The sequence below is a fragment of the Mandrillus leucophaeus genome, unplaced genomic scaffold (genome assembly GCF_000951045.1).
Source record: "Mandrillus leucophaeus isolate KB7577 unplaced genomic scaffold, Mleu.le_1.0 Scaffold433, whole genome shotgun sequence".
NCBI classification, from domain to species: Eukaryota; Metazoa; Chordata; class Mammalia; order Primates; family Cercopithecidae; genus Mandrillus; species Mandrillus leucophaeus.
Window position 1 is genome coordinate 876,848 of NW_012104621.1, and position 12,922 is coordinate 889,769.

A 12,922-nucleotide genomic window follows, 5' to 3' on the forward strand; every position below is an offset into this window, starting at 1 on the left:
CTGACCTCATGATCTGCCCGCCTTGGCCTCCCAAAGTGCTGGGATTACAGGCGTGAGCCACCGCGCCCGGCCACAAAGTATGTTTATTGCAGTGCTCTTTACAATAGCAAAGACATGGAACCAACCGAAATGCCCATCAGTGATAGACTGGATAAAGAAAATGGTGCATACACACTATGAAATACTGTGCAGCAATAGAAAGGAATAAAATCATGTCCTTTGTGGGGACATGGATGAAACTGGAAGCCATCATCCTCAACAAACTCACACAGGAACAGAAAACCAAACACCACATGTTCTCACTCCTAAGTGGGAGTTGAACATTGAGAACACATGGATACAGAGAGGGGAACGACACATACCAGGGCCTGTTAGGGGGTAGTGGTTGAGGGGAGGGAAGTTAGAGGGCAGGTTGATAGGTGTAGCAAACCACTATGGCAAATGTATACCTGTGTAACAAACCTGTACGTTCTGCACATTTATCCCATTTTTTTTAGAAGGAAAAAAAGATTATAATGCACCTGTATCATGGAGTAGACTATACCATTTAGGTTTGTATAAGTACACGCTATGATGTTTGCACAACAAACGGACGACACGTTTCTGAGAATGTATTCCCATCATTAAGTGATGCATGACTGACTACACTAATTGGGGTTCTATATGATAAGTTAATCACTCACTTATAATGCTGTTTTCTTTTTCCATTGACTCCAAAAGTGTGCGTTTCAAACCTCTGGATACCTAATCAGTATTCTTGTATCTTATTGAGTGTCATAAAGCGCAGCGAAGATTGGCATTTTAAGATTTCAGATTATGTGCATAATGGGTCTCTAGAGAAGTAGACTAACCATCAAGAGAAAGATGAGGAATGCTCCAACTATTTGTGTCCCTATGGCTTAAAATAATGGACATAAACTGTGCCAATCATATAACATGCCGTTTAGAGGGATCACAGAGTGCCAGCAGGAGACCATCACAGATTACAGGAGGTGCCATAAGACCTCTACTTTCAGTGATGCTTTAGGCTTTCGAGGTGTAGAAGTTTTCCTCAGTCCTCGAAATTTAAGCATACATTGGCAAAGGAATGAAGAGGAGAGCGAAGTAAAAAGTCAGTGTTCTTTACTAATAAGCTCCCTAACCAGCATACTTTAATATTCTGTTCTTCTAGGTGGACCGTGGTTCCTGTAAACTTGTAATTATTACCCTAAGGATTTAAATTGCAGCTAAGGAGTAGGTAAAATAGGATCTGACAAAATAGAAACATTTTAGAAGGCAGGGAATTTTAACTTCAGTCTAATGGTCTCGTACAGGGTTCAAGAAACTGCTTTTGTAAAGGTCCATGGTAAATGTGTAGGCTCTGCAGGCCAAGAGCTGCAACTGACAGATGCAGTCCATCACAGTTATTCAACTGTGCCACTGTAGAGCAAAAGCAGCCAGAGAGAATATGTAAATAAAGGAGCATGACTATGTTCCAATAAAACTTTATGTATATTGAGTTTCATATAATTTTTACAAGTTATGAAATAATTCTTTGAATTTTTTTCAAGCATTTGAAAGTATAAAAATCATTCTTTAGCTCATGAGCCATGAACTGCATTGGGCCATGCTCTAATAGTAGAGCTGACCCCTGCTCTAGTAGTAGAAAGGCTTAAAACTCAGAGATAAAAATGATGCCATACATCGGTTTCTCTTCTCTTTCTTCTCTTACATAAAAATATGTCATCAAGCTGTGCCTCTCAGGAATGGCATGCAAACAAAATTTCAAGATTACATGATATACAAGTGCCAGGTATTTTTAATATTTGTTCGTTAGGGTGACAACACTTGCAGCTCAACTTTCTGCTGTGGTGGTTTTAAAACTGTACTTTATCTCTGGAGCATCTTTTTCTAAATAATGGAAAGACAAGGGTTTTCTCAGGCTACTGCAGGAAGAAGAGAGATGGCACTCCTATTTTGTCTAAATATTTTCTAGTTTTCTTCCCAGCGGTTTATTCCTGACAGTTTTAATACCTTTTCACAACTTATTTTCAGTCAGTTTTGTAAGCTATTGTTTTGGATTTGGCAGAGACAACTAAATGAGAGTAAGCGTTGCAGGGCCGAGCACTCGTGATTTTCTAGGGCAGCTGGAGTCTCGATGCCGCACAAGTGAATTTAATACTATTTTATTTTCCTGTTTATTTCTGAAATGTGGCTCGTGTTATTTGCAGGTGAAGATAATGCATTAAATTCCTAGCAATTGAAAAGAGTAAAATGTACACTTGATTAATTTGAAAACAGCACGACTCTCAAATTTAAAATACATTAATGTGCTTGTGGGTTGTTTATAGTCACTGAAATATCTGTCATTTGCTTTATTTAAAAATTTCAGGTGGAGAAACCTTGCAGTGGTGGCCAAGATTTACTTCTTTATCCAGCTAAGAGAAAGCAGCTTTTGAGAAGTGAACTGGACACTGAGAAAGTACCTCCATCCCCACTACCTGCTCCCAAACAAACACCACCATTGAAAGGGTGTCCAACAGTTGTGGCAGGAGACTTTAAAGAAAAAGTGGCAGAGCTGCTGGTGAAATACACAAGTGGCCTTTGGGCCAGTGCACTCCCAAAAGCATTTGAGGAAATGTACAAAGTGAAATTCCCTGAGGATGCCTTAAAAAATCTTTCCTCACTTTCTGATGTATGCACCGTAGACTACATTTCTGGAAATCCTCAGAAGGCCATTCTCTATGCTAAACTTCCATTGCCCACTGACAAAATCAAAACGGATGCAGGGCAAGCACATGGTGATCATGATATCAAGGCTATGGTTGAACAAGAGTATTTGCAGATAGAAGAAAACATTGCTGAAAGCGCTAATACCTTTATAGAGGACATAACAGTTCCTCCTTTAATGATTCCAACTGAAGCATCACCATCTGTGTTGGTGGTTGAACTGAGCAACACAAATGAAGTGGTTATCAGGCAAGTTTCATTTTCTAATTCTTTAGGATTCTGATATACTGTTGTCACTTGACTATTCTTCACATGGATGCTGAGGGTTAAAGGAAAAATAATATATTCTTAGTTCTGTAGAGTTATAGTGAGGCTTAATAATGTATTAATATTTGTTAAATGTTCAAAATATACAACTATCCTAAGATTACTAATAACTTTAAAAATTAGAATGATAATATGAACTTGAAAAAAGATTTATGTCAAAAACTTGATGGTAACTATATTATGTCAAAAGCAATACCTAGTTCGCAGAAAAAGCAAGTGCCCCACACGCTACATAATACTATTTAATCTCGGACTATGTAGTATTTCCTAAAAGTAAAAATAGCTCAGAGCTGCTTTCCTTGTATAATACATCAGATTAGACCTTGGACCCAAAGGGGATCTGTTGTTTGAGTCTTTCAGTATCGTTGCCTGAGAGGAGACATCATTGCCTAAGTAGCTGACAATAACTAGAATAACAAAAAACAGTCCAGCTCCAGGCATCTGTCTTGGACTTTTGGAGAAAATGCAGAATACATGGAAAATACAGAAAGACTATAATTTGCAGTCTCCATTTGGGAAAAATAATGGGAATCTATGTAGCTGAACCCCTGGAGGCACCAGTCCAGGGTGTGGCCATGTCTGGGCAGATCAGAAAAATGCTGAAGCAAACAGAATCTGGGCTCCTTCAACCAAGTGATCCTTTGGTTTGGGCTGTCACTCCTCCAGAGACCCTAACTGAAATGGAAAGGCCCAAAGAAGAACCACAAAAAATAATCAGAATCCTTCAATGAAAGAAGAGCTCAAAAATTTAAAGCTCTTCCATTTGAACAAATGAAATCTGAGGAGATAATAAAGTGAACCTAGTATCTTCAGATGCTCAAACTAGAAGAACCTCCAGAAAGTTTAGAGAGGATAAAGCTTTTATTCTAAGATGTGTGGCCTGAAGATATAAATAGGTTGCTAAGGGTTAGAGGTCCCAATATGTTTCACTATTGTATTGAAGGAAAGGACAGATATTGAAGGCCACATTGCCACCTTTCACCATTTAACTATACTATAAAGAAACTTCCATGGCAGGATCTTTTGGTATCTGTTAACCAGTAATTGTTGGTGCCATAGTCAGAGACCAAGCACCGGGCTGGACCAATCACATGGTTTCTGTTGTTCACACCAAGGTTTGTCAGGAGTCTGGATCAATTCTAAGACTTTAGTAGAAAGGTTCTAATCTATTCCAGGATGATTGTATCCAGGGTCTTCAGATTATTTAAATACCTTTTCCCAGTAGGAATTTAAATCCTGGTGTCAGCATTTTATGTGTTCAGCAGAGTGGCTGGCAACCAGCAAGCAAGATGGGTAATGTCTGCCATTAGGCTGACCCTAGGTTATTGGTTTCTGCCCTCCCCACAAGACTTTGCAAACCTCCACCAGACTGAACCCTGTTCTGTACCCTCATCTTCACCGAGGCAGGCAGTAGGCACTGGAAGCTGAATCTCTGGCTCATTAGCGCCTGGAGGGTACTATGGCAGAACGCTCATCTCAAATATGGGAATCCCTTGTCTCAAAAATTAACTTTGTAAAACTTCATATTTAGGGCATCCCTAAACTGACCTATCCATCATTCTTTTCCCCCCTCGCTCAGGTAATTTGAGGATAATATATGACCTCATTCTCGTCATTACTCACTCTCATACACCTGTAATGTCAGTCCTGTACTCTGCCTCATCCAACACCCTCCCTCTTCCCTCTATCTGTGCAGCCCTCCTTCTCTCCTGGCTGCTTAAGAGAAGAGAAGCTGCCTGCAGATCCCAAGCCATTTCTCGTCACCATCCTCCCCCCTGGCAGGAGCCTGTGTTTGGCAGACCACCACATCAGGGCTGCAGCCCAGGCCTCTGCCATTTGAGCACCCAGGGCTACGTAGCAGAGCTAGGGGGAGGCCCAGTGAGACTCTAGGTCCCAGCAAATGGGCACTTGGATGCAGTTGCAGACCTTCTGGAGGACTTCAGAGCCAAGAGTGCAACTGCATTCCAGGCAATGCCTTAGTATTTGCAAAGCTGAATACATTTAAATGATAGTAGCTGGCTCAGTGGCACATACACATCCTCCCAACTACTCAGCAGACTGAGGTGGGAGGATTGCTTGAGCCCAGGAGTCCAACCTAGGTAGCATAGCAGTGAAACCCTGTCTCAAAAAAATAAATAAATAAATAAATTTAAACTATAAGAGTATGGTAAAGCTTCTGCAGTTATTTCTGAAGCCAATAATATGCATATAATATTTCATTTTAGAATAGCCATTGCACATGGTTTCCATTTTGTATAGGACTTTCTGAGGTGTTCCCCCCCCCACCCCGGCCCCTTGTAATGAATAGCTTGACTATGGCATCTTCTGCCCTGGTGATAATTACCAAGAATACATAGAATTAGTCCTAAAGGAACCATTTCTTAGAGCTCTACAGGCCCACTTGGAGCCTGGGTAAAACCTGGAACAATACAAAGAACAAGATTCTTGTGGCATCTCCCCCGTCTCCTGGGCCAAGTGATGCTGGTGCTGTTAAGGGTATAGCCTTCCAGCTAAAAAGGCCTTGATCCTATGACTGGAACAGCTTCTGTTACATGACCCAAACTTGATATGCCAGGTTTTACACCCTAGGAGACCCTGGATGAAATCATCTCTGAGGACTAAAGCGCAAGAAAACAGTAGCCTGTTTTGATAACATGAACTGGAACAAGGTGACCACAGTTGTCAACAGTAGAAAATTGTAGAAGGAAATAAGGACATAATCCTGAAAAATAAATGTTTCTCAACAAGCATACAATTTTAGAGACATTTGACTAGAATATGGTACCTCTTTTAAGGGTATCAGAAGTCAACATTTTGTTGTAATGTGTTCAAATTCTTTAATAAGTTTGGAGGGGGTGTCACATTGTTGTGTTTAGTGTACGTAAAGCTTTGTTTTTTCTCTAGTAAAATTTCATTGCAGTTTCAAAGCTTGACCCAGCCCTTATCAGGGCAAAACTGTGTTCTAGATTCTCTTCTTAGTAATCTGTAAAGATTTCCAGCAGCCTTAGTCAAGATCCAGCGTCGACCCTCGCTTCTCTGGCCTCCAGGCCTCCCTTGGTGTCTCCATTTTCCATGTCTCCTCCTCTCTCCCCTTCCTGACTCTTCTCTCAGCTTTGTCCTTCCTGAGGACACTATCACTGCTTCCTGTTATGCCCTCTCGTTGTCTGGATTGCTCCATGTTTTTTTTTTTGTTGTGGGATATGTTGGACCAAACGTTTGCTGTGTTGTTTGGTGTGTGTTTTGTGCAATCTCCATTATCCCTTATCTGAGAGGGTGAGAGGGAGTCTCACTCTGTCGTCCAGGCTGGAGTGTAGTGGTGTGATCTTGGCTCGCTGCAACCTGCAACCTCCACCTCCCGGGTTCAAGCAAATCTCCTGCCTCAGCCTCCCAAGTAGCTGGGACTACAGGCACCTGCCTCCACACCAGCTAATTTTTGTATTTTTAGTAGAGATGGGATTTCACCATATTGGCCAGGCTGGTCTCAAACTCCTGACCTTGTAATCCACCCGCCTCGACCTCCCAAAGTGCTGGGATTACAGGTGTGAGCCACTGTGCCCAGCCCCCTTATCTTCTTTTTCAAGAGATAAGTATTTCACTGAATACACATTCTCCTCCCTGTTGATATAAGCAAGTCTGAGGCTGGAACCAAAGACGGCAGCAGAGAAAACAGAAGGACATAAACAAATTCCTATTGCTTTTCTTCTTCTAGGTTGCTTCATTTGCGTTCTCTTCTTTTAACTGATTCAGGTATGTGGGCAAAGACTATTCTGCTGCTCAGGAATTAATGGAAGATGAGATGAAGGAATATTACAGTAAGAATCCTAAGGTCATACCAGTCCAGGCCGTGAATGTTGGGCAGTTGCTGGCCGTAAATGCCGAGGAGGACGCCTGGTTACGAGCACAGGTCATCTCAACAGAAGAGAACAAAATAAAGGCAAGCACTGTTTACTTTGTCATAGCATTGTGGATACAAATACCTTATTATTTTCCAAATGTAGATATTTTTTACATTTTTCAAATTTAAATGTTGTATCCTATAACTATATGTAGTTTTCAATGGAAGTTAAAAAGATAATATCTGTAAAAGGTTATCCCTGTCAGCCTTTAAATTTGTGGTAGTCATATTATCTCAAGAGTTTTAGTTAAAAAAAATAAATTCCCCATGGGAGTATTCATAACCCATTATCCAATCAGGGAAGGGTACTTCCTATTCCCGGGGGATGTATAATGAATACTGACCAGAACTCTGTGGGCTTCTTATCAAGGCCAGTACTTTGGAGTGATGGAAGCCATACAGACCAAAGGAGACAATTCTTCTTCTCCCTCTTCTGTAGCCAAGACACAGGTCCTTCTCCACAGCTGCTCCCGGCGTAGCCTTCTCCACCCTCTTGAAAAGGCCAGTGAGCCCGTTTGCCACTCTCTTCCCAGCAGACTCTTCTGGGCTTGACTCCATTCGTGGATATCAGCCTTTGCCCTTTACCTCTTCATACTGTCAATGCAGAGACCAAGAAGCACAGTTTCCCTGAGGGTAGTGTCTCAGGGCCTTGGAACACCCAAATAACATGCAGAGAAATTATATATTAGCTCCATGTGCTGTGTGGTCAGTTGTACTAGTGTATTTTTAATGTGTCACTTCTTTCTATCTGGGTGGAAGCTGTATGTCTGTTTGGAATTTATCCTTTGAATCATGGGCCTGCTACTTGATAGAGAATTTGGAGGGAGAAAAAGTCTTTTCTTTCTCGAGTGTTAAGATGTTTCCCTTCCCTAAAGGGAAATGCTTTTTAAGACTTGGGTTCATTTCTGCCCTTCATGATAGGAAGGACACTGTGTAGAAGGGTGACCCTCGTTCCCCACTTCTATAGTCCCTTGTATTTATACAGAGGACTCTTAGACTGTGAGGGGAATGTATCTAAGATCTTTTGGTTTTCTCTAGATTTTGCAAGCAGGGAAATATGTTTCTATTTCTACAGCCTCTGTTCCATAATACAAAACCTTATTCCGTGTGCCACTATCAGCTGCCAGCTGGTAATCCTATATGTGTCATTGAGTGCAAATGACCAGTCCCTGAACCCAGGCTTAAGTACCTCAGTTACTGGCCACTGAACCCCTCCGCTACAAGTGGGAGTTAGGAGGTCAGAAAGGGATACTGCTGTTTCTTAGCAGATTGCTCAATAGGAGAGGCCCTGACCCTCTCCAGAAGTAAGCTCACCCAACCACCCAGCCACCCTTTCCCATCTGCAGAGGCATTTAGGAAATTTCCTAGCTGAATCTACAGAGGCACGAATTCTAAGTAATTTGACTGACTTTAAAAATCTGAAAATTGGAAAATAGTTTGCCAGTTTCTTATGAACACTTACCATATGACCCCTAAGGCCCACAAGGTGTCTTGTACATACATGTGTGTTGTAGCATTATTATTAATAGCCCCAAACTGGACACAGCCCAAATGTTCACCAACAGGTGAATCATAAAAACAAATTATAGTTTATTCATATAGTGGAACACTGTTCAACAATACAAAGGAATTTACTACTGATATAAACAGTTTCATGGACAAACCTCACAGATTTTGTGCTGAGCAAAAGAAGCCAGGCACAAGAGAGTAATGTGTATGATTTCGTGTAAATGATGTCTAAGAGCAGGTAAGCCAGGCGCGGTGGCTCAAGCCTGTAATCCCAGCACTTTGAGAGGCCGAGACGGGCAGATCACGAGGTCAGGAGATCGAGACCATCCTGGCTAACACGGTGAAACCCCGTCTCTACTAAAAAATACAAAAAACTAGCCGGGCGAGGTGGCGGGCGCCTGTAGTCCCAGCTACTCGGGAGGCTGAGGCAGGAGAATGACGTGAACCCGGGAGGCGGAGCTTGCAGTGAGCTGAGATCCGGCCACTGCACTCCAGCCTGGGTGACAGAGCGAGACTCCGTCTCAAAAAAAAAAAAAAAAAAATAGGCAGGTAAAATTCATCTGCAGTGATAGAAATCAGATCAGTGGTTGCCTGGGACAGGAGGTGGAGGGGGGCTAATTGCAAAGGGCAAGAGGAAACTGTTGGAGTGGTGTAAATGGTCTATATGTTGATTATTTTGATGATTATATGGATATATACATTGGTCAAAGCCCATCAAACTGTATTGTAAACGGGTATCTTTTATTCAGTATAAATTATACTTAGATAAAGTTTGATACCTGGAAGAAGCTAAGGACCACAATGATCACTGGGCCAATGGAGAACACAGGACTTGGACACTAGTCCTGAGTCTGGGTGTGTGCCTTTGGTCAAGTCCCTCCATTCCTCTGGGTCTCTAGTTGATAGGAGATAACTATCCCTAAATGTTCCTAGATAAACTATTTCCTGGCCATTTCACTCCCCTGGCCCTTAGGAAGTTCAACAAAAGCTAAGCTATTTTAAGGCACAGAGATTTCTTATGAAGAGAAGAATCATATGTAAATCCTAGTGACACATTAACAGTGTAACAATATTTCCGATAAATAATGCAGATATTCCACAAGGATATTTCCCAGTCTGAAGTCTATAGGGCAATCACTTTCTTCCCTCCCTCCCTCCTTCTACTTCAGGAATTCAAGCTCTCATGTCAGATAGAACTGAGTCTCAGCTCTGCCATTTCTAGCTGCGTGGCCTTAGGAAAGTTATTTAACTTCCCTCATTGCTTATCTGTAAATTCAGATACTCTCATCATGTTGTATCTGCCTGATACACTTTTTCACTTTTTCCTGGAGCCAAGAACAAAACATACAAGTCCTTGTTCTCAAGAAGCTTACATTCTAGTGAGAAAAGAGTGATGACAAGCATACAGTAAACACACAAAACAATTTTAGTACAATGAAGGAAATCACCAAGGCACTATGATAGAAAATAACTCTGAAGCAAGAGATAGACAGAGTGATGTGATCTCGTTTAGATGCTTCAGAAATCATTCTAGGACTGTTGTGGGGAATGGATTGTAGGGCACAGAAGAAAAGTAATACTGGTTAGGTGGCTGTTGTAATAGCCAGCTACCTTGTAACCTGGATTAGTGAAGATGGTGGTAGTGGAAGAGATTCAGGATATATTTGGAGATAGAACTGACAGGACACTGACTTGTTGGAAGTGAATGGTAAGCAGAAGAGAAGATTCAAGATAGCTACTGGGTTTGGGGCTTGAGCAATTGGATATTGGTGCCATTTGTTGAAATTGGGACATCAGAAAAACCGTTGTGGAGAACAATTGAGAATTTCATAGGACCTGCTAGGTTTGAGAATAGCTATCAGATGTCACATGGATGAGTTTGGAGCTCAGGGAGCAGTTAGGACTGGAGATGTGTCAGGTTGGGAAGCATCAGCATATAGGTGCTGTGTGAAATCACAGGGCGAGATGAGATCACCTAGAGAGAGACTATATGTACATATAAGTGCTGTGTGAAATCACAGGGCGAGGTGACATCACCTAGAGAGAGAATACACGTACATATAGGTGCCGTGTGAAATCACAGGGCGAGGTGACATCACCTAGAGAGAGAATACACGTACATATAGGTGCCGTGTGAAATCACAGGGCGAGGTGACATCACCTAGAGAGGGAATACACGTACATATAGGTGCCATGTGAAATCACAGGGCGAGGTGACATCACTTAGAGAGAGAATACACGTACATATAGGTGCCGTGTGAAATCACAGGGCGAGGTGAGATCACCTAGAGAGAGAATACATGTACATATAGGTGCTGTGTGAAATCACAGGGTGAAGTGAGATCACCTAGAGAGGGAATACACGTAGAAAGGAGGAGGGGCCTGGGACCAGGTCCTGATACCTTTCAGTATTTACATGGAGGCATAAGGGGAGCAGAGAAGCCTGTAAAGATGGCCAAAGAAGAAAAACCAAGAGAGTGGTGTCACAGAAGCCAGAAAAAGAAAGCATCTCATGACGAAGGGAGTGACCAGCCTCGTCATTGCTGCTGAGAATTATGGGCGGATGCGAAGAATGAAAAAGGTAGTTCGGTATCTTGTGCGGCAGCAAGCTCTTGGGACAGCAGTGATTGTAGCAATCCAGGCCTAAACTTTTTCCCCACATCCCCATGAAGCTGACAGAGACGATTTCTCCCTTTATTTGGAGAAACCCCAGCTACTTAGCACCAGTCTTGCTTCGCTTGAATTGAACTTTGTCTGGTGGTAAGTACTGATTCCCTCCTTGCTTTCCCTGTCAGATCCTTGGTGAATAGGAGAAACAGGAGATGTGGTCACCCGCTGAGGCTGGCGCCAGTTTGGCCTGACCCAGGCCCTTTTCCCAGGGCAGTCTGCTGGGTGATAGGTAGTGCTGGGAGACCTTTGGCCACTTGATGGTGCCAGAGAACCAGGAATGGTCTGGGGCCTTATGCCGGAATTATGTGACTACTGACCCTGATCCCAGGACATTGGAGAGAGAGAGAGAGAGAGAGAGAGAGAGAGAGAGGCTACTGAGCCCTCACAGAGCAAAGGACACAGGGCAGGGTGTGGTGAGAGTCACACTGGACAATGCATGGACAAGTGTTTTATAAACTGCAGTTGCCATACAAACATGTATGATTAAAAACAAGAAAAGAAGCTACAAACAGTTCAGAAACACTTTGAAGCTTTGGAGCAGTTATTCTTTAATCTGTTCTTGTGCTAAGAATACGTTCTGAATTTCCCAGGAGTCATGATTTCACATGCTATGTCCTATTGTGAGACCACGTTGTCTCCATTTTGGGCCTGGGAAGAACAGAATCTCAGTTGTAGGTGGCGATAGCTATTAAGGGAAATGAGAGCTGCCTGACTCCTGAGGCCTATGAGAAGCAAAAACAGGTGCTAATTTGGGATTGGAGAAATAGACTTGTGCACTTAAATGGCCAGCTGCCTGACATGCAGCCCTGCCAGCGATCTAGGCCTAAGTCAGTGTTGAGTCAGATGTGGATTCTAAGACATGATCTTTCTGATGCAAGGTAGACAGGCCCCACAGGCCCGCTTATCACATGGCCAGGACACGGAGTTAATGATGTCTTCTGCTTTTTTCCCTTAGATTCTCTGCTGGGGAGGGTTTTTGTTTCGTGTGTTTAGTACCATAATCTAGGTACTAAGAAGCTGGCCTGTGGACTTTATTTTCAGGGAGGCAGTGAAAGGAGCCCACCTCATGTTACTTGGTATTAAGGCCAAGACTTTGCCCTGGTTTTTGTTGTTGTTTTGTCTGCTTTGTTTCTTTTAATAACCATCATCTGCTTTAACTAGAGATGCATATTAGGTTTTCAACATTTTCCCTTAGAGTCTTGGTTATTCTAAACCATAGCTTAATGTTTCTAGATTTTTATTTTTCTCAAAAAAAGGCTTTGTGTTTATATAATCCTTTTAAACTGAAGATTCTATAAATATTCTTAAAAATAATATCCAGGCTTTTAACAATCTGTGCTAATGGTGAGGAAAAGTTGTGCAGGTTTCTGCAAACACAGACCTCTGTTCAGCAGACTTAGGGCCTTTTGCTGAGCTGAAAGAAGGCCTAACCCAGCTTCACACCCTTGAAAAAAGTAGGTACACCTGTTTTCCAGTTTAGAATTCCATGCTGTTCAGCAGTGATACCATTGTTGTCATTGATGAAGCATCTCGGTCCCTGGAAGCACTGTAGCTGAGAGCAAGCATCACAAATGCTGCTTTGGGGATTTAGAATCTGATAAATACTACAAGGATGATGCCTGCCATAGAAACAAACACTGCTGTCCAGGGAACAGATGGAAATATGTAACTTAAAAAAGAATAAGCTGATGCAGGCATTATAATGAAAGTACCGAAGGGAAGGGGAGCAGAGTTGGCAGAATCAGGTAGATAGGCTGCTGAGAGACTGGCAACAGCAAGGTGGCGGGGCTGAGCAGTCTTTTTTTTTTTTTT

General features: G+C 42.4%; 1 protein-coding gene across 1 annotated transcript in view; it reads left to right on the plus strand.

Annotated features, from left to right (window-relative positions):
• Positions 1-12,922, plus strand: part of TDRD7 (tudor domain containing 7) — a 69,544-nt gene that overhangs the window by 31,258 nt on the left and 25,364 nt on the right. Inside the window, exons 6-7 of the mRNA XM_011993741.1 lie at positions 2,372-2,958; positions 6,784-6,970. Coding sequence (XP_011849131.1) covers positions 2,372-2,958; positions 6,784-6,970 — 774 coding nt within the window. The remainder of the gene's footprint in view (positions 1-2,371; positions 2,959-6,783; positions 6,971-12,922) is intronic.